This window comes from Macaca thibetana, chromosome 2 (genome assembly GCF_024542745.1).
Source record: "Macaca thibetana thibetana isolate TM-01 chromosome 2, ASM2454274v1, whole genome shotgun sequence".
Classification (NCBI taxonomy): Eukaryota; Metazoa; Chordata; class Mammalia; order Primates; family Cercopithecidae; genus Macaca; species Macaca thibetana.
Window position 1 is genome coordinate 35042110 of NC_065579.1, and position 22167 is coordinate 35064276.

Consider the following 22167-nt stretch of genomic DNA (forward strand, 5'->3'; position numbering starts at 1 on the left):
ACCATGCTCCACCTTCTGGTACTCTCTATTCCTGTTTTCCCAACTAGTTCACTAAATATGGGGCAAGATTCTGACCACCCATCTAATTCATATTAATTTCTAACTTTGAGGTCATCATGACAGTCTAGGGGGCAGCAATTACTTCCGTAGTCCCATCTTAATAACAGATGACACAGTTTGCCTCCATCAACCCTAGAGTTAATTGACCCAATCACATGCTACTTTCCCAGTATTTTCACTTTATCATCAGCATCTATTTCAGTGAAAATTCGTTAGCCCTGTAAAAGACTCTTCAGTGAAAGCAGGAGCCCCCATTTTCGTTCCAGTCTTGATTTTTTTTTCTTCCTTATGACAGTTTGATCTGAGCTATTCCAAAATGTGGTCATGTTACGTGATATCTTTTCCAAATCTCTCTCACTTATTTCCTCTGTAGGTCACTCCACTTTGGTCTCCTCTTTCACGAACTCACTTTCTCTCTCTCTTAATCCTGCATTTGAAACTGGGGGACTCCTAATCAACTCTTCCTAACGGGTAATAAATATTGGCACAAGGTGTCTACCTGCCCTGCTTGTACTTATTCATTCATTTTAATGCATATTTACCAAGTATCTACTGTGTGCAAGGTGCAGGCTTTCCTCAAGAGTCAGTGACCTACAGCCAGTTGTGGTGGCTCCTGCCTGTAATCCCAGCACTTCTGGGAGGCTGAGATGGGAGGATCTTTTGAGGCCAGAAGTTCAAGATGAGCCTGGGCAGCATAACAAGGCACTACCTCTACAAAACACTTTTAAAAATTAGCCACGTGTGGCCAGGTGCAATGGCTCATGCCTGTAATCCCAGCACTTTGGGAGGCTGAGGTGGGTGGATTGCCTGAGCTCAGGAATTTGAGACCAGCCTGGCCAACATGGAGAAACCTCATCTCTACTAAAAATACAAAAATTAGCCAGGTATGGTGGCGCATGCCTGTAATCCTCAGCTACTCAGGAGGCTGAGGCAAGAGAATCGCTTGAACACAGGAGGTGGAGGTTGCGGCGAGCTGAAATCGTGCCACTGCACTCCAGGCTAGGTGACAGAGCAAGACTCTGTCTCAAAAAAAAAAAAAAAAAAAAAAAAAGCACCACATGTGATGGCATGCACCTATAGTCCCAACTGCTCAGGAGGCTGAGGTGGGAGGATTGCTTGAGCCCTGGAGTTTGAGGTTACAGTGAGCTGTGATGGCCACTGCATTCCAGTTTTGGTGACAGAGCAAGACCCTGTCTCTGAAAAAAAAAAAAAAAGTCAGCAAACTAGACCTTAACAGGGGTAGGGGAGAATATATTACTGAAGGCTCCAGAAATATATTGCCTTTCCTAACTGGACCCTCAGGTAGCCCATTCAGCTTTTTTTTTTTTTTTTTTTTGAGACGGAGTCTCGCTCTGTCGCCCAGGCTGGAGTGCAGTGGCCGGATCTCAGCTCACTGCAAGCTCCGCCTCCCGGGTTTACGCCATTCTCCTGCCTCAGCCTCCCCCCATTCAGCTTTTAAGGAAATATCATTTAACTCTATCAGGTTCATAGAAAGATTTCTAACCCTTTCATAAAGGAATGAGGTATTATTTCCCTACTGCACCCTTACTCTACAAAATATGAGCCACCCACTGATCCAGAGTTAAACCAAAAGCTATGGGCTGGGTAGGAATGGACAAATTCATTTATATAAGCTTCTCTTCTGAAAGTCAATACCACTACTTATCACAATATGAAGTTCTCTTAGAAAGAAATGGCAGGACAAGCAAGTCTGGCCCTACTAGTTCTTGTGGCGTGAAAAAGGATAAAATAAGTCAACAAAGAGGACAGTCATACAAATACACATACAATTTTCTTCCTTTTTCTTTGCTACAGAGTGTTCACAATTTCACTTTACCTTCCTGGGCCACTGAGGACTCCATGACCAAACTGAGAGAATTGTCAGAATTGTCCCTTCTGTCCCTCTATGGAATTCACAAGCAGAAAGAGAAATCTAGGCTCCAAGGGGGTAAGTATTAAAAAATGAGAGGAGCATATTGGATTTGTGGTTGAATGATCTGGGTCTGAGTCCTAGTCCCTCCACTAATCAATTGTGTGATCTCAGACAATTCACTTAATCACTCTTACACCAGCTTCCATTCTGCAAAATGGGGATATTAATGATTCCTACTTCATAGACAGTGAGTATTAAGATGAATGTATGTATTTAAAGGGCTTAGAACAAACAGTACCTGGTACATAATACCCTGTCAATCAATGTCATATGTTAGTGTAATCATAACTATTACTCACTCAGGCCCTTAGTTTTCTATCTGGAAAATGAAAGCCAAAGCTAAATGATCCTTTCCATCCCTTCCAGATCAAGAATCAAGGATCTTTGTCTGAGTCCCATGAAAATCAGTTGTGTCTTGTGGCCTATATGATGAATTTTTCAAGTGGGAGGTATGACAAAAGTGGCCTGTTTTCCTGAAACCCTGAGTGGTAGTCATTCTGAAAGCTGATAAAATATATTTTTCAGGCAAATTGTTATATTTTTCAGACTAATTATGCACTATTAAAATACGTTGCAACTGACAAGTTTATAACACAGCTTGAAATTTTTCATTGACATTGAAAGCTATTGAGAATTATTTATCAGTGATGCCTCTTCTTGGTTAGAACTGGCTCTTTGTAGCACAGGACACCCTGCCATATGAAGGCAGACCCAGGCAAGAGGATGCTGGATTCTTGTAATCAGGATAAGTGGATGGAAGAAAAAAGTCAGGACCAGCAAAGACAAGGACAGATGTTGGGGCCTATGAGAGAAACTGGATGGGCAGGCCAAGATACCAAATGGGGTGTCAGACTCATATGTGGTTATCATAGGTATTAAAACTAGGGATAAAGAAAAAGAGAAAGTCCATCATGTCAGGTTGACATAATGAGGAAAGTCCAAGCCACAGGAGATGGTCCAAGTCAGATTGGCACACATATTCGAGGCATTTTGAGATTAATAAAATCGCATCATGACTCCAGCCATTGACAGACACTATTCACCATAGCATCAGGACAAGTCCATCAAAATCCCAAGAGAATGCCTAGAGGCAAAGCATATTAGGGCTGGACCAGACTCGGAGGTTGTTCACTGAGGCTACTTAACTAGGGAAAAAATTCAAATCATTGACCAGAAAAGGAGTCAATTATAGCTAGAAAAGCAGGGCTGCCCAACAGGTATAAAGAGTGAGGCAAGCTGTAATTAGGGGAATGAGGTATGAAACCAGGATGGTCAGGAGCAAATACATGTGAGATGAATAAAGTAGGTTAGGGCAAAAAATTTTCGACAGTGGCCATTAATGACATGAGGATGTTGTAGACCTGCTATTACAGAAATCCTGATTGCATGGCACAGAGACAGACTTGGTAGAAATGTGCAAGTCCTTACTTCACATTAAACACATGAGCAACGAGATCCAGCCTTGAGGAAGGGAGAGCCTCCAGAGAGGAGTCTTAGATGGAACCTGGAGTACTGGAAAAAATTACCAGGCAGGATACATATTGTGTATATGGGCAGAAGCTCAATCTTAAGTGCTTAACAACAAAAGATGCAGAGGGTGCCATGGAAGCCACATAAGCACTCAGCCTAATTTTTGGCCCACCAGGTGCCAGCAGTGTGACTCAGTCACAAGCCCCATCAGATGGTAGAAGTGGGACTCTTGATTTATTTCCCCCAACCTAGTTATGGTGGATTCAGGCATCTAGCCCCTCACGACTCAAAGTGCAGTCTACTTTTCAGCATCAGCATCAACTACCACCTGGCTAGAAATACAGGCCCCACTCCCAAATGAGTTGAATCAGGATCTGCATTTGAATAAAATCCCAGCATGCTTTATACTAGACGGGAGTTGACAGTAGTCTAACAGTAGATGTAGAGATGTGTATATATGAATAAGAAATGGAGTTGCTCCACTTTCCTCATGTTTCCTCTTTTATTCCCCTTGGCTACTAGAAGATTACATTTGGGAGTAGCCACTTCCCCTCTCTGGATCTCTGTTTCACTACCTATGAGGAGATTAAACTAGATTGTGTCTCTAAGAGTCCTTCTCTGAGATGTTCCCTGATCTTGGATTCTAAAGGCTGGCACTTGTATGAAACCAGCAGTCCTGCTTTCTGGAAAAAGTCCAGCACCGTTGTTAAGCAGGAAATTTTCTCCTGTGTGGTTCTGCCAAAACCAAAGCTCAGACTATTATTCAGATCTGGCTGGGCAAGAGAGATTTGTCAACTACGTGTTCATTCAATGATGAAACAGCTGAACACAGTCCTATACAGAAAACACACATTGTCTAGGTGACAAAGAGTAATGTGGAAACATCAGGGCCATCTTCTGGCCTTTGCTAGTTCTTTGGTTAGTTTGTTTTGTTTTTGTTTCTTTGTATTTTTTGTTTGTTTGTATGTTTGTTTTTGAGACAGGGTCTCACTCTGTCCTCCAGGCTGGAGTTCAGCAGCATGATCAGGGCTCACCGTAGCTTTGACCTCCCAGTCTCAAGCGATCCTCCCACCTCAGACTCCCAAGTAGCTGGGGCTACAGTCATGCACCACTATGTCCAGCTAAAAAATTTTTTTTTATTTTTTGCCAAGACAGGGTCTCTCTATGTTGCCCAGTCTAGTCTTGAACTCCTGGGCTCAAGCGATCCTCTACCTTGGCCTCCCAAAGTTCTGGAATAATAGGCATGAACTACTGTGCCCAGTCTAAGTTTATTTCATCATTTAACTTCAAGGGTGACACTGCTCAGTAACACACACACACACACACACACACACACACACACACACACCCCCAAAAAAAAAAAATCCCTGGGGCAAATTTAGGACCATATGGCTGGTCATATCAGTGAAGAGAGCTCTTCTTGCTCTAGGCCAGAGGTTGGCAAACTACTGCCTGTATGCCAAATCCAGCCCACTACCTGGTTTTGTAAATCAAGTTTTACTGAAATACAGCCACACTCATTCATTGATGCGTTGTCTATTGCTGCTTTCATGCTACCACCGCAGAGCTGAGTAGTTGCAACGGATTTTATAACCCACAAAGCCTAAGACATTTACTCTCTGGACTTTTACAGAAAAGTTTGCCAACCTCTGCTATAGACTAGAAATGAAGGAAGTAAAGTTTATGTCTTCAAATCAATGATATTTCGTCTAGTTTATAAAGATTTAAAAAGGATACAACAGATAACTTTGAAGCTAGCTTTCCACCACAGCATGGTCTAATGATTACAAATAAAGGTTTTGACACAGGACATGCTAGATTTAAAGCTCTCCTTCCCTGCTTACAAGTTGTATAATCTGATTAAGTTGCGGAGCCTCTCTGAGCCTCAGTTTTCCCTATAAAACAGAATATTGATATTCCAGAGCCTGAAGAGAATCATGATAGTCACCCCAGTCACTCCTGGGATAAGGCTGTAATCATCCCAGAACCAAGAACTGATATATTCATTACCAAAACTGCAGCCTGACCAAAAGGCACTTGTTGACAAAGGGCAAGTTGCTGACTGCAGGTGGCTGTCATGGCTCCCAAAAGCTTGGCCACAGAGTTTAGCACCAATATGACATGTTAATCAAGCTAAAGTCCCTAATGCATTCCACAGGGCAACCCTCTCTGAGAGGGAGGGATTTAGACCTATTAGACATGTACATTCAGATTATCCTGTTCATCCTCAAGGAATTTCCAGCATCTACAGAAACAGCAGATCACCTACCTCATTAATTAACCCCTTTTTATACTCACTGGTGTATACAGACCTGTCTCTTCTTACTGTTTTATGAGTTTTTGGAGGGCAGGGACCAGGTCTGATTCTCCTAGCACAGTATCTGGCCCATCATAGCTGCTCAGTATGTGTTTGCTGAGTGGACTACAGAACCTGAGATTATAGTCAATCTGTTAATAACCCGCTCATTACAACACACACATACACACACACACACACACACACACACACACACACACACACACACCCCCTACTGGTCATTCTCAGCCAGGAGAGCACATGCAGGGTAAAGAGACCAACAGAGACACCAGATAGTTATAGATATCTCTGAAGCAACATGTCCTTAAAACAGGATTTGTTTTGGCACCACAAGGTACCCCACAGCCCTCAGTGCCTACAAATAGGATAAATACTGTAAGCTCTGTATCTGTCTTTCACCACCTGAGGAGCAACAGCAGTTAGGTGTTCAGATGTAAAGTGTGAAGAGCAAAAGTTTCCTCTACTGAAGACAGACAGAACCTCAAATGAAAGCTAAAGATGCTGGCTGTCCCCCACATAGTGACACCTAGGGTAACGTGGAAAAATGATCCACAGAGAATAGTAAATGATCTGTACAAACATCCAGAGAGCTGCTTTCTCCCATGGCCTCCCACAGGTCTGACTGCCAGAGAGTAGAAGCAAGACGGGTGAAAACAGAGGAGTACCCACTGTGCTGTCATTTCAGGTCTGCTCTGGAGAAGAACATGGACTAAGAATTCTCTTTTATGATCTGAAAAAGCTGTCTGAAGTTCCTTCCAAGTTTATCAGCCTCCTAATCTGAGCTTTAACAAAACCTGGTATGGTACAGTCCTAGTGTGCCAGTCCAGCTTTCCTCACCTGGCTGTGTGAGTCACTTAATATCTCTGGACTTAGGATTCCTTATCTATAAAAGGGTTGAGACATAGGATTCGGTTTTTAAAAAAGGTATGTAAACCACACTACCTAACACAGATGCTCAACAAAATTAGATCTTTGCGCCACTTCTTAAGTCATGGCAGGGAGGGTCTTCAGCTATGAATTGACAAAAAGCGAATGAACTAAAATAGAAGCTTATGTTTGGTTCAGTTTTGTTATTGATTCATCTCCTTTAAGGTGTCCTGGTCAATGAAATCCTCAATCACATGAAGAGAGCAACTCAGATGCCAAGCTACAAAAAACTTATCATGTATTCTACAGTAAGTATTTTTGTCTTCATTTAGCATCTATTTGTTCAAGTGTATGATCTCTTGAAGCACAGGACCTCATCTTCTTTATCTTCATTTCCCCATCACCTTGTACGTAGTAGGCATTGCACAAAGCTTTTAGAATTAAATGCATCATTCTGGCCTTTAAGGGATTTATAATCTAAACTAACAAAAAGACAAACATAAACACTATACAAAACAGTATGGAAATGCCATGCAGGCAAGTGCTTTAGCGCCTCAGAAAAGCTAGGCATCCCTTCTGTTCCAAGAGGGGAGAAGAGAAGCAGAAAGGATTCCTGGACAAGGCAGCACATCCAACACATCAAGATGAAAGGGCTTAGTAAGTGCTCCTCACTAGTGTGTAGGACAAATAAAGTGAATCATTAGGACTTAGGTGGAAGGCCAGAAGTAGTGCGTGGAAAAGGTGGTACCAAATTAGTGGACATTAACTGTGCTGCTCAATATGGAATCTAGTAGCCACAAGTAGCTACTTACATTTAAATTAATTATGATTAAGTAGAATGAAAAATTAAATCCCTCAGTGTATTTGCCACATTTCAGGTGTTCAATAACCATATATAGCCAGTGGCTACTGAATTGGACAGCAAAGATATACAACATTTCCATCATCAAGGAAAGTTTTTTAGACAGCCCTGCTATAAAGTGTCAGAAGTTTATGCTGGATGGCAGCTGAAGGGCCATGTTGTCCTGCTGCTTCTTTGTTTAATTGTAGAAAGAAGCAAGGAAGCAAGGGAGAACCCCCTGTCAGTGTTGGCTCAGGGAAGGCAGGGCAGGAGTGACAGGATAGGAGCAGCATTTTGGAAATTAATTATTTTGTAGAATGACTGGATGTTGGGAACAGGATATGGTGTAGAAAGCTTTTGTGATAGTCTAGAAAAATGGGGATGTGGCCTAAAATTAGGGCAGTGACAGGAGAGGAAAAGAGGTGAGCCAGGTTATAACGAAAGCTGAGTGTGCATTCTCAGTGATGAATTGGAAGTAGGTGGAAGACAATGATGTGGAAGGTGAAGCCCCAGATGAAGTCTAGTTTTCAGTTCTCAGTGGCAGGAAGGAGGTGGTCTTGGGCTAGGTAAATGTACCGATTAGACAATAGGTTTGAAATGCCACAGGGGCATCTAAGCGGAAAACTTCAGATGGCAAAGAGAATAGAAGGAGGAAAGAGAAGAAGGACTGCAACTCAAAGTTAGAGCGACATTTGGGAGTAGAAGGAAAACAGAGCAAGAGATCTTAGAACAGGCTTTCATCTTGGAGAAGCCAGGGAGAGAACAGTCTGAGAAGCCAGGGAGAGACACCGTGTTGGGGGAAAATTCTGCAATTGTATTATACATTCAAATAGCTGCCCATGGCGTCTGGGATGAGCAGGTAAACAGGACATAGCGTGCTGACTCCTTTCACTCACGTCTCCATGACGAAAGATTTCTCAGCTGCGGCTGGAGAAAGAAAGTCATGTTTTTATTCATGCAAGAAGGTGAAAGAGGTGACTGAAGTTTGCTTATTATCAGGAGCCCTAAATGGTATAGACTAGGGAAATAGCCCTGGGCAGGAGCAGAGTGCTTCCTGGAGACAGACAGGCCTGAAATTAGTCATTTCTGCCAATTTTTGTAGTGTCTAATCTGATTTCTAGTTTTAACTTATGGTGTGACTTCCAGCATGTCATATCTGTAGCCCCATTTTTTCTCTCTCTCTCTATTAGATTACTTCTAACCCCTTTTGAATATGTGCATACTGCCAAACAGTTTAGGCAGCCAAATGTTATCCCAATTTTGTAGATACGGAAGTTGAGGATTGCCTAAGATTACATAGCTAATCAGTGGCAGAAAGGGGGTTGAAAACCACTCCCCTATACCTTCCAGACACTCTGGGGTAAACATTTAGCTTTACAATTATTTTTAAATTGCACCCTATACTTTCTAGTATTTTATCTTCCCTAAACATTTAAACCTCATATATTCTTCCACAACTTTAAATCACAGATGATGCTAATCTATAGAAAAATATAATCTAGCATTAATGTGTTTGAAATACTTTGAAAGTATTTCAAAAAGGCACAGAACTTAAGGAGACTTGATTCAAATTTACTTTCTTCCATTTTTGGGTTATATGACATTAAGCAAGTTGCTTAATTTCCCTGGGTCTCAATTTCTTCATCTTTTATTATTATTTTTTAAATTATTTTATTTTATCGAGATGGAGTTGCACTCTGTCACCTTCTGAGTGCAGAGGTGCAATCTTGGCTCACTGCAACTTCTGCCTCTTGGGTTCAAGCAATTCTCCTGTCTCAGCCTCCCAAGTAGCTGGATTTACAGGCCCACGCCACCACACCCAGCATTTTTTTTTTTTTTTTTAGTAGGGATGGGGTTTCACCATGTTGGTCATGCTGGTCTCGAACTCCTGACCTCAAGTGATCCGCCTGCCTCGGGCTCCCAAAGCGCTGGGATTACAGGCATGAGCTACCACACCCAGCCAATTTCTTCATCTTTTAAGTGGAAATAATGATACATATCTAAATCGTACTGCCTAGCACACCGCTAATACGCAACCAAAATCTTTCCTTCTCTACTTATTAAGTCATTATGGGGCGCATGGGAAATTGAATTGAATCAGAAGCCATCATGGTGCTCTACAAGTGTTTCATACCTATTGAATGTGAATCTGAACAGGCTTGATAAAATTGATTTCAATCTCTGTAGCATGACACTACTGTGAGTGGCCTACAGGTGGCGCTAGATGTTTTCAACGGACTCCTTCCTCCCTATGCTGCTTGCCACTTGATGGAATTGTACTTTGAGAAGGGGTAAGTGACTAAGTGCTTTTCAAAACCAGTATCACTGGACCTTAGGTTTCATTATTATTATTTTGGGTTAAGGGTTGTGTGCCTGTTTGTCTTTGATTTGGTTTTATATTCAGAAGGAAGAATGGTGGTAACAAGCTCTTTGCTAGTCATGTTTCTTTTTTCTTTTTCATGAAGACTTTTACTGGAAAATAACATGCACAGTAGATGAAAAATTTGGGAAATAGCCTATGTAATAGAAATTACATTTTTAAAAAAATTAAGGTATTCTAAGAAGTAGGCTTGTATTATATATATACTTGGCAAGAGAAAAATTTATTGATGGTTATATAATATCTTTTAAATTAAAGAATTCAAACATATTCATTCAGCTTCTGATGATTCATATCCACAAGTCAAGATTCTTAAACTTCTAACTGGTGTCTACCTCTTTGTGACCTGGTGTGGTCCTCACCAGATGACCACGGCTTATCTTGAAAACGCATTAGAAGGGTCAAAGTTAGAGTAGCCAAGTGTCCCAGTTCACCCAGAATTGACCCATGAAATCTGGTGTTCTCAGAACATGTGAATTTCATTGTTAAAACCAGGAATGTCCTGGAAAAACTGGGGAAGAATTGATTATCACAGCCAAGGTCATGCCAAAAATGTTTATCTGCTGTGACAATGACATTCTCATTGGGAGGAGAAGAAGGAGGTGTTTGGGACAAGTTACCAGACTTCATGGGATATTATTAGTGAAATAAGAGCAAGGAAAGGGCTGAGTTAAGGCAGTGACCCCAGAGTTTATTTCAGGATTAGTCAGGGAGATCTATTTTGCCTTTCCTTCAAGGCTTTCACAATAGCCGCACCCCAACCTGACTGCAGTTACATGGGGACCTGGCTCAAAAGAACCCATGCTTGTTTTAATGATCTGCTGTTGCCATCTTTAAATTGTAATAATGTTTAAGCAATGGGCCCTGTATTTCATTTCGCAAATTTTGTAGTCTTGGATGTAACTTTCTGGCCCCTGAATTTGTAGAGTAAGAAAGTAACAGCACAGAGACTTCATTCTCAACCAATATCTTCACTGCTTACAAAGAGAGTTCTGCACAGTTAGAGAATGGTAGATACATTCTTTATTGAACCTCTAACTAGGTGTCAGGCACAATGAACTAGAACTAAAATGTGGTCTTAGTTAACCTTGCTCTCAAATATCTAGAGTCAGAGTGGAGAGATAAGACCCACAAAATGGAGATTGGCCAAATAGAGCAGAAAATGGGAATGAAAGGACTAGTGACATACAACCCTCTCTTAATAACAAGTCCAGCACAAGTCTGCCCTTCAAAAGGCCAGTTCTGGGCACAGAGTTAATAAATCCAACCAAATTCCAGGATCAGCTTCAGGAGCAGGCACCATCTCCTTTGGGATAAGACAAGAGAAGCTACTGACTCTACTTGTGCCTCCCTGTTTTCTGGTTTCTGGACCCCAGTGGTCCAGAGCTTGCTTTCTGGATGCACAGAAGCATTTTCTCCCACTGAATTGCCTTCTCTTACCACCCTGAGTTAAATCTATATTATGAATCAAGTATGGAGTATTTTTTCAACTGAGGGCCAGTGATGTACAGAAAATAATTAATCAAGGGTCACATAAAGGTCAAGACCAATTTGTTGCTATATTAGGATTTTTTTTTTTTTATTGGCACTCTAGGGGAATATCAAAGGTTAAACATGATTGCTTTTAAATTAGGAACAAGGAGGCTTCGAGTTAATAAATTCTGTCTAAGCCTGCTTATGGTGATCCTGGCTGTGAAGTGATCTCACATTGTCTTGTGAGAAGATATGGAGAGAGACAGAAAGAGAGAATATTTTAGATTTTCAGCCACCTTAAATATGTAAACTGTTCAGGTTGTAGAAAAGGTAGCTAAAAATATTCTTTAAAGATTTAATTTTGGGTTAGATAGAGATTTAAAATCATAGACTATATAAAATAATTCATTAAGTTAATATTGCTTTGTTTCACTTTTACATTTTATAAAATGATTTTATCTAAACTCTTTGTATGCATCTTTTGCTTGTGTCTTCACCACTAAAGCCAATTTTGAGTCTTTTAAAATTGTTTCCCACATATATTCACTAATAAGGGTAATTTTGTCTTCTATATAGATGAACCTCACATTCTTGAAGGCTTAACCCAATGAAAGTTAATTTCACACTTATCTAACAGTACAATGCAGGTGTACATTAATAGATGGGATTCACACGTGGTGATTCAGGCACCCAGGGTTCCCTTTTTGGACCTACAGTTTCAAGAGTGCCATGCTCACTTGCAGGCAGCTTGTAGAAAGGAATGAAAGGGTGAAGGCAGCAACCTGCTTATCAACCACGTCAGCTTTTTAAAAGAGACACATATCATTTCTACTCACTTTCTACTGGCTAAATTAGTGACTTGGTTCCACCTAGGTACAAGGGAGTCTTGGCAATGTGGTCACTTCTGAGCCATAATTCAATTCTATGGAAAGAGAATAATGGAGTTTGATGGAGTATTGATCATCTAGGCCATATCATCTTAAGACAGAAGATGCTGTTACTGAGTTATTCCAAGATATAAGCTTATTATAAGTTATTCCAAGATATAAGCTTATTATAAGTTATTCCAAGATATAAGCATCCATTCATATAATATTAGGGAGGTTTTTGTAAGTTTTATAGACATTTTATTTTATTTTATTTTATTTTATTTTAGAGATGGAGTCTCGCTCTGTTGCCCAGGCTAGAGAGCAGTGGTGTGATCTCAGCTCACTGCAACCTCTGCCTCCCAGGTTCAAGTGATTCTCCTGCCTCAGTTTCCTGAGTAGCTAGGACTATAGGCATGTGCCACCACGCCCAGCTAATGTTTGTATTTTTAGTAGAGACGGGGTTTCACCATGTTAGCCAGGATGGTCTTGATCTCCTGACCTCGTGATTCGCCTGCTTCAACCTCCCAAAGTGCTGGGATTACAGGCGTGAGCCACCGCACCCGGCATTATAGACATCTTATAAGTGAATATTTGCAGTTACTATGTTTATATGGCTTTTTAAAGTGATGTTTTAAAAGGCTTGTTTATAATGACATCCAAAAGTAGCCATTGGAAGGTTACCACCAAAAGAAGGATCACTAAATCCTACCTGAGTTCCCCTCCTGCCTCCTTGATTAGCAAATGGCTTCCATAAGCAACTCATGGTGGTTTAACTGAGGTTAATTTACACCATTGGACTTTCCCAAATAGTACATTGTTGTTTTTTGGGGGGGGGGGTTGTTTATTTTTTTGAGCTTAAGCATTGAGAGAGCTCTCCTTAATGTGACACAATGGAAGGACTGGAACACATACCCACATCTTTTTTCTGAGGAATAATTTTCTGATACAGTCTTGCTATATATTCAAGCACATATGTTATGTATTATTCAGTTCCATGTTTATGGCCTAGTTAAGGAGAGGGGAGATACATTCAGAAGAAGGACTGAAAGAAATATTCAAGAAACAGAAAAAAAAAAAAGGAGTAAATGAGAAGCCTATAAAGAAGGGAGGAGGAGAAGGAAAACCCAACACCCCCACCTGCCTCCCACTTCTTATCCAAAGGCTCAAAGTCACACCCAGCTCCCTGCAACCATCACTTCTCACCACCTCCTCTGATTTTGCATCCTGGTGCCCACCTCCTATGTCCCTGTTCATCTAACAAACAAGCCCTCCCATTTCCACCCTGCAAATCTGTCCCGCCTGCCCCAGTCTCCCCATTTACACACCTAAATTGGCTAAAATCTCCCCATAAGTTTTTCCATTAGTCCCTCAACTGTCATGTAATAGTCCAGGTGGAAAGAAATTCAGTGGCAGTTCAACAACACAGAACTAACAGAGCTCTCTCCTCTGCCTTTGTCTGCCAGGGAGTACTTTGTGGAGATGTACTATCGGAATGAGACGCAGCACGAGCCGTATCTGCTCACGCTACCTGGCTGCAGCTCCAGCTGTCCTCTGGAGAGGTTTGCTGAGCTGGTTGGCCCTGTGATCCCTCAAGACTGGTCCACGGAGTGTATGACCACAAGCAGCCATCAAGGTACTGAGGACAGTACAGATTAGTGTGCACAGAGATCTCTGCAGAAAGAATAGCTGCCCTTTCTCAGGGCAGATGATGCTTTGAAAACGTACTTTAGCCATTACCCCCAGCTTTGAGGAAAATGGGCTTTGGGTGATTATTGTATGTTTTAGGGACCCCCAACCTCAGGCAATTCCTACCTCTTCACATGCCCCTTCCCCAGCTTGCCGTAAAACTTGCCTAAGTTTTGTTTTGTTTTTCAGTGTTAATGTAAAGGGGCAGCAGTCCCAAATATAATCAGAGATAAAACTTAGGTCAAAGTTCATAGAGTTGCCGTAAACTATATGACTGGCCACACAGGACCTTTTGTATTTAAGGATTCTGAGATTTTGCTTGAGCAGGATTAGATAAGGCTGTTCTTTAAATGTCTGAAATGGAACAGATTTAAAAAAAAAAGACTGCACAATCTAGGGTAGGAGCAAGGAAGGAAAGATGTGAATAGGCTGATGGGCAAAAAACCAATTTACCCATCAGTTCCAGCCTTCTCTCAAGGAGAGGCAAAGAAAGGAGATACAGTGGAGACATCTGGAAAGTTTTCTCCACTGGAAAACTGCTACTATCTGTTTTTATATTTCTGTTAAAATATATGAGGCTATAGAACTAAAAATTTTAAAACTCTTTGTGTCCCTTGGTCCTGGAACATTTATTTTCCTTTTATAGAAACAAAAATCAAACTTTACAGAAAACTTTGATGTATGTAATACATATAGCAGCTCTTAACAAGTATAGACATCATAACAAATAAGTCATCTGATGAGAACAAGCTGTTTGAGCACAACACATCAGGAAAGAGAGCACCACATGATGGAGTTTCTCTAGAAGCTCCAGTGATAATAGATGTTGACTCTAAAGTTGATTTAAGGCCAGGCATGGTGGTTTACACCTATAATCCCAGCATTTTGAGAGTCCGAGATGGGAGGATCACTTGAGCTCAGGAGGTCAAGATCAGCCTGGGCAACATGGTGAAACCTCGTCTCTACATAAAATACAAAAAATTAGATGGGCATGGTGGTGTGTGCCTATAGTCCTCAAGGAGGATCACTTGGCTACAGTGAGCCAAGAGTGCACTACTGTACTCCAGCCTGGGTAACAGACTGAGACCCTGTCTCAATCAATCAATCAATCAATCAATCAATCAATAGTTGATTTAAGAAAGGAAGTATAGGCCAGGCACAGTGGCTCACACCTGTAATCCCTGCATTTTGGAAGGCTGAGGCAGGAGGATCACTTAGGCCTGGTGTGTTCAAGACCAGCCTGGTCAAGATAGTGAGGCACTGTCTCTACCAAAAAAAAAGGAAGGAAGGAAGTGACACATATCAAACTGAAACAAAATTAGAAATGTAATTATGTTCTAAGTGCCTCCAAGTTCAAAACTTATTAGAAATGTAATTATGTTCTAAGGGCCTCCAAGTTCAAAACTTATTGGAATGTTGAGAGTGAGGTTACGAAATATGTCAGGAGGACAAAAGGAATGTGTAAGTCTAAGTCTTTAATGCCGGTATCTTCAGAACCTAAGCAAACTTACAGGTCCTGCTGAAACTGCCCACTTTGCAAGAAGAAATCATGTTCAAAGGACATTCTTAAGAGTCTTAGAGCTTTGCCATGTGGCAGATCTACATGTGTCTAGAGAACACCGTGCTCTATTACCATTATGGATAAAGATGAGATGGTTTCTAGAGACGGTTTCTACTGGATGCCAGAATCTAGAGCAAAGCCACCCCCGTTCCTGGTTGGTCACATGACTGACAAAGACATCGATTGATACGCTTCTTTGTGTTATTTCCTTCCCAAGTAAATGTCTGTCCTTGGGTCCATTTCTTATGCTTGTAACTGTCTTCTAGCAGTGAGCCAAATGTAAAACAGCGAATAAAGTCATTATTAGGAAGTTCAAAAGCATGGATTTTATAATGAACTTTAAAAAACGTATGTGTGTGTTTAATTAAAATAAAATTCCTCTAGGCAGATTTCAGGAGCTCCCTTTGTGTCTGGGATTTTTGTTTTAGTATAACAAGATGGAAAATATTAATATAAAGTAAAATGATTTGACTGGCTTAAATGAACATTTTACATTGAAAATGTAGTTTGGACTTTACCACTTCCGATAAAGGCAAAGCTGGGGATGGCTCTGCCTCATCTATTTAAGATGGAATTTGCAGAGGAAACACCTCAGGAAGTGCACAATATACTAGGGAAGTAAAGAGACACATACTGGAGTAAAGAGACACAAACAAAGAAAAACCAGAGCTATGTCTTATGACTACACAGGTTACTGTGGGAACAAGAGTTACCCAGATTTGGAGTGGGGGAAGTAAGGAAGGTCAGGGAAGGCTTTCTGAGGAAGGTAGCAACTGCACTATGTAAAATCAGTTTGAGGCCGGGTGCGGTGGTTCACGCCTGTAATCCTAGCACTTTGGGAGGCCGAGGTGGGAAGATCACCTGAGGTCAAGGGTTCAAGACCAGCCTGGTCATCATAGTAAAACCCCATCTCTACTAAAAATACAAAAATTAGCCAGGTTTGGTGGCACATGCCTGTAATCCCAGCTACTTGGGAAGCTGAGGCAGGAGAAGTGCTTGAACTCAAAGGCGGAGGTTGCGGTGAGCTGAGATCGTGCCACTGCACTCCAGCCTGGGCAACAGAGTGAGACTCTGTCTAAAAAAATAAAAAATAAGTTTGGATGGAGAACTTTAATGGTGTGGTGCAAGGTACTAGAAAGGTATTTATCAAATGTCCTAGTGCCTTAAAGCTGGAAAGGAGAGGAGAGTTACTCATCAGAAGGTTCAGTCTCCAAAGAAAGTCCCACAGGTTTCATTCAATGGGCCATTTCTAAAAAGATAAAATATCAACTCCACAAGGATTTTATCTGGTCTGTTCCCTGCTCTATCTGTCCTCAGTACCTAGAAGTATCTATGCCAGGCATGGATTGGTGCTCAATAAATATTTGCCCAATTAATATATAAATTTGTTACCTTTGGCCAGGCGCAGTGCCTCAGGCCTATAATCCCAGCACTTTGGGAGGCCGAGGCAGGTGAATCATGAGGTCAGGAGATTGAGACCATCCTGGCTAACACCATGAAACCCCGTCTCTACTAAAAATACAAAAAGTTAGCTGGGTGTGGTGGCGGGCACCTGTAGTCCCAGATATTCAGGAGGCTGAGGCAGGAGAATGGCGTGAACCCGGGAGGCAGAACTTGCAGTGAGCCGAGATCGCGCCACTGCACTCCAGCCTGGGCGACAGAGCGAGACTCTGTCTCAATAAATAAATAAATAAATAAAGTGGTTACCTTTTCTCCCTGAACCTACTCTTGTCTATCTTGATGAGCAGCAATATCTAGTAACTTAAGAGTTATTTTTTACCTTACCCTCTTCTTCATTCTCTATAGTCTCTCACCTCCTCTTGTCAAATCTACCTGTGATATGTTTGTAGAATTCTTTCCCTTAAAACACAAATAACAATTTAATATGCAGGTAGAGTGAAATATGATTAAGCAGCAAAAAATGTTAATAAAAAGAAAAATGTAAGGGTTGATGTGCTGCAGCCCGCTTATACAGATCTCAAGAGTGGAATGTGTACATCAGTTCCCAACTCTCAGTTCAGCCACTTCACTTGGGCAGCTCCAATGTGGCAGGAGTATTTTCACCAAAGAAATTAAATGCTACAAATCTTACCAGCACGCCACTGGTTTGGGCTCATAGAAAGTTTGTTAAGAGTCTGTGACATGATGTGGCCTCTAATACAGTGAGTTCAATATTTGAACTTCTGTAAAGAAAAAGATTCGATTTATTCAGTATAATCTTAAAGAGAGATGCTAGGGACAGCAGGTAAAAATGTCAGGGAGACAGATTTTCATTCAATGTTGGGAAACTCCTGAGATAAGAAGTGCCCATTAGGCTGGGTGGTCACTCACCTTAGAAGAGAGATGTTACAGAGAAGGTTGAAACATGGAAGGCTGTAGGGGTTGAGTAGCTCATTAGTTGGGCCACCAAATCTAGCAAATAAAAGTACAGGATGCCTAGATAAATTTGACAAATGGCTGTAACTGCCAAATTTTTGTAATTCATTGGGAAAAAAACAGAATACAGGACACTTAGGATGTTCTGAAAAAGCCGATACAGGAAGCAAGACAAAAATCATTAAATATAGGATATGTCCTATATATACAAGATACTTTGCAACCCTACTCCTTAGAGTAGGGGGTTCCACCCATGAAATTCTACCCACAACTATAAGCAGTGTTTTTAGCTAGTGCCAGTAGACTCACTTAACCAGATTCCAGATCATATCAATTAAATTCACCAGAGTCTGCTGGAAAATTCACAAGTCTAAGGCCGTAGCACGTTGCTTGAAAATAATAAAATTTGTCAAACTGCTTCTTTAATTTCAAAATTTTACTAACACTTTCGGACTTTCTTCACTAGTGCTCTCCCACCCCCTATCTCAATGTTCAACTCTAATTATTTCACAAGAAGGAGACTTACTGGTAGGAAGTCCCAGTTTTCTCTCATTATCTTTGTAAAGCTGAGAATCTGCAGCACAAATACACATGCCCAAGATTCAACCCTGAGCTTCTTAAAGGCAGGAACTATCCATGTTTCCTCTTTAGTCTTTAGCCAGTAGACAATGCCTAGAACCTTGTGCCTTCAATCACTATTTGCTAACTGAATACATGTTCAGCCCTGCATACCTGGCCTGACTTCCTTGTGGCTGGGCTCAGATGTCAGAAGCCTGGAACTCAGTTTATTTATAAATAAGAGAGAGAAGTTATGAATGAGCCTCAAAAGTGACTATACTGTAGAGACCCAATCATTGGCCATCTACACATTTGTATGTGCCAACATGTCTCTATTATTTGACTTCTGTTTTCAGCATAGTTGCTTTGCCATTCTCCTGTTCCTCCATTGCTATTAAAAGCCCTTGTTCAATCATATCCTTTGTTCAATGATATCCAGCACTGCTCCTCCCTCAAAGATGAGGCCCTCTGATTATAACACCTGTTTCCTCATTCTTGTTGCCATTATCTTCAGTTTCTTGGAATATATCTCATCATTTGCTAAAGACGTTGGCAACTTGCTTTGGTATGCTCCGATTCGCTCCTCACTCCAGTACTGCCCTAAACCTGGGCAATTCTGACAGCTATAATGCTGACCTATCCCATACATTGCTCACCACGCCAATACCTAAGCCTCTAGATCAAGTCAGTCAGTCACATGGTTTTTTCATTCTGATCTGTGAGTAGAGCTGAAGCAAGCAAAAGTCCAAGCCTATTGTCACCATTTCAAACGATGAATGTTGACATTTTGTTCTATCCTCAAATGAGTCAATGTTTCTTGGTAAATGTATTCACCTCTACTGAACACTTTTCCTACTCCCTGCAGGAAGGCCTGTTTGTCCCAAATGTCTGATTCCATTTTGTTTTCTTTATTCTTATAAGCAAGACAATCCATTGATAAGTCTTTTAAGTCCTACTCTCACAACCTCAAAAATGTCTCAGTAGCTTTAACTTTCCTTTGCTGCTGTCCCTCAGGAAACCATGTTCCTCCTGCATGGGCTGACCTCACTGTGAGTGTGAGCCCATCTCCACAGTCTCCTCAGGACCCCAGGGAATCTTTTGGCTAACTTCACTTTCTTCCTCTGCACTGGCTCCTTCCCTTACACTATGAAAATGCCCAAATATCCTCTCATCAAAACACCCTCAAGTGCTTATTCCACCTCACTCTCTTCAATCCCAATTTTCTTGAACTAATGATTTGCATGCTCTTGTAGTATTTTCTTACATCCATCTTATGCCTTAACTATTCTATAAAATTATGTCCACCCTTCTGTCATCTCTTTTTTTTAAAACTTCTCTTTTGAAAGCCGTCAGTGTCTAATTCAGTGGCCTTTCTTTCCTTGTGAAGCAGCTATTAGTATCCCCAATTTACAGAGAAGAAAACTGAACCTCAGAGGATAACATGCCACAAGTAATAGGATCAGGATTCAAGCCGAACACTTTCCAATATCCTATTTCTACCATATCATACTCACTTTTCATTCCACGGTGTCTTATAGACTACTTTCTTAGACCAATTTCCAAAAATAGGATTGGTGGGTCAAGATACATGATTATTTAATAAGCCATAGATTTACCGAGTACCTATTATGTACTCAATATTTTCCTATTATCAAGCATTAAGCTTGCCGAGTAAACAGCAGCAGACAAGAAGACTGTCCCCATATGGCTTGCAGACCTTATGGAGAAAGGAGGGGTGGACAAGGAAATAAATAATTAAATCAGCCCTAACAGCAAAGTATGGTGAATTCTAGATGAAAGGCATACAGGAGAAAATACAGCACAGGCAGTTAGCCTAATGGGTCAGAGGAGGCTTCTCGGAGGAGTGATGTTCAAACTGAAACCTGAAGGAGAAACTGTACTAAGCAGGTGAATGGAGGTGAGGAGAGAGGAAGATGTTACAGACAAAAGAGGAGAATGCATAAAGGCCAAGAGGCTAAAGGCAGCATAGAGCACTTTGGGAACTGGAAAAAGGCTAGTGAATGTGTGGACGGCTGAGGCTGCAGAGGCAAGCACTAAGTGCTCCACAGGTCAAGTTGAGCTGTTGTGCTCATGGAAAGGTTTTAGGGAGAGGACAGATGCTGTAACTGGCTTCTTGTTTTAAGAGGACTCTTTTCAGTCATTACCTGTACTAGATCTCTTTGTAGTAAGATACAATTGATCATGTTCTCTTTTCTCAGTGTCTAGGACAATGCTCTGCCAAACTCCTGAAATATTTTACAGTACAAAGAAGCATATCATTTAAAAATAAATAAATAAATATCACAGGGAGAGAAAGCACGTGCACTCACCTGAGTCTTTTCTTTGTTCTCGGGTTCCCCATTCCACATTCAGTATGAGCCAGTATACCCAGGCCTCTGTCTTCTATGTCTACAATCCTTATTTCCCCATCTAACTGTAGAATTCTTGACCTGTTTTGTCAAGCTGCCTACTGATAGTCTCTATCAAGATAATAACCTGTCTCAATCCCACACTGGAGACAAAATAAATTATCTTCTCTACTCCAAAACAATTTTTTTTGTGGTCCCAATCTCAATTTATCTTCTCAGTCACCCAAACAAGAAGCCACGAGATTGCCTTGACCACAGCTCTTCCCTTACCAGTATACGTAGCCTGTTACTAAAGCCTGTTAATTCTACTGCAGGAGCATCTCTTGAATTCCCTCCTTTTCATTCCCAGGGCCACAGTTCCAGTTCTAAGCCCTCAGTGTCTTATTAAAGGTATTTCCAATAATTCTCTATCAGGCCTAACGTATCTCCACCATCCTATCTTTTCCACAGCTTTGTTTTTCTTAAACACAGAGTGGGTGGCCAGGCACAGTGGCTCATGCCTGTAATCACAGCACTTTGGGAGGCCAAGGTGGGTGAATCACCTGAGGTCAGGAGTTTGAGACCAGCCTGATCAACAAGGTGAAACCCTGTCTCTATTAAAAATACAAAAATTGGCCAGGCGTGATGGCAGACGCCTGTAGTCCCAGCCACTCGGGAGGCTGAGACAGGAGAATTGCTTGAACCTGGGAGGCAGTGGTTGCAGTGAACCGAGATTGTGCCACTGCACTCTAGCCTGGGCGGTAGAGTGAAACTCTGTCTCAGAACAAACAAACAAACAAACACAGAGTGGGCTCTATCACTTCCATATGTAATAATTGCTGATGACTTCTGTTTGCCCCATGTCAAACCGAGCACTTTAAAAACTGGCCCCTGGCCAGGCACAGTGGCTCATGCCTGTAATCCCAGCACTTTTAGAGGCTGAGGTGGGAGAATCACTTGAGCCCAAGAGTTTGGGACCCACCTGGGTAACATAGTGAGGCTCCATCTCTACAAAAAATACAAAAAAAATTCGCCAAGCATGGTGGCACGCATCTGTGGTCCCAGCTTCCCCCGGGAGGCTCAGATGGGAGGATTACCTGGGCTCAGGAGGTTGAGGCTGCAGTGAGTAGTGATTGCACCACTGCACACCAGCCTGAGCAATGGAGTGAGACCCTATCTCAAAAAACAAAAACAAAAACAAAAACAAAAAAACTGGCCCCCCATTTACCCATATGGTTTCACCTCCCTGAAGTCTGTATTCCAGTCACATGTAACTCCTCATTACGTCCTAAACATGCCCTTGTGAAACTCTTTCTGTCTCATGGCAAAGTCTTACTCACCTGGCAGGCCAGCTCAATTCTCAGAAGACTTTCCAAACTCTTTATCTTTCAAATAGAATACACTCTGTTGACTGCAACTTTCTCTTTG

At 41.5% G+C, this 22167-nt stretch overlaps 1 protein-coding gene across 1 annotated transcript in view; it reads left to right on the plus strand.

The window, feature by feature from the left end:
• The window catches only part of ACP3 (acid phosphatase 3), a 55340-nt gene that overhangs the window by 24459 nt on the left and 8714 nt on the right, over nucleotides 1–22167 (plus strand). The window contains exons 7-10 of the mRNA XM_050777981.1: nucleotides 1876–2008; nucleotides 6873–6955; nucleotides 9676–9779; nucleotides 13674–13843. Of these exons, the coding sequence (XP_050633938.1) occupies nucleotides 1876–2008; nucleotides 6873–6955; nucleotides 9676–9779; nucleotides 13674–13843 (490 nt within the window). The remainder of the gene's footprint in view (nucleotides 1–1875; nucleotides 2009–6872; nucleotides 6956–9675; nucleotides 9780–13673; nucleotides 13844–22167) is intronic.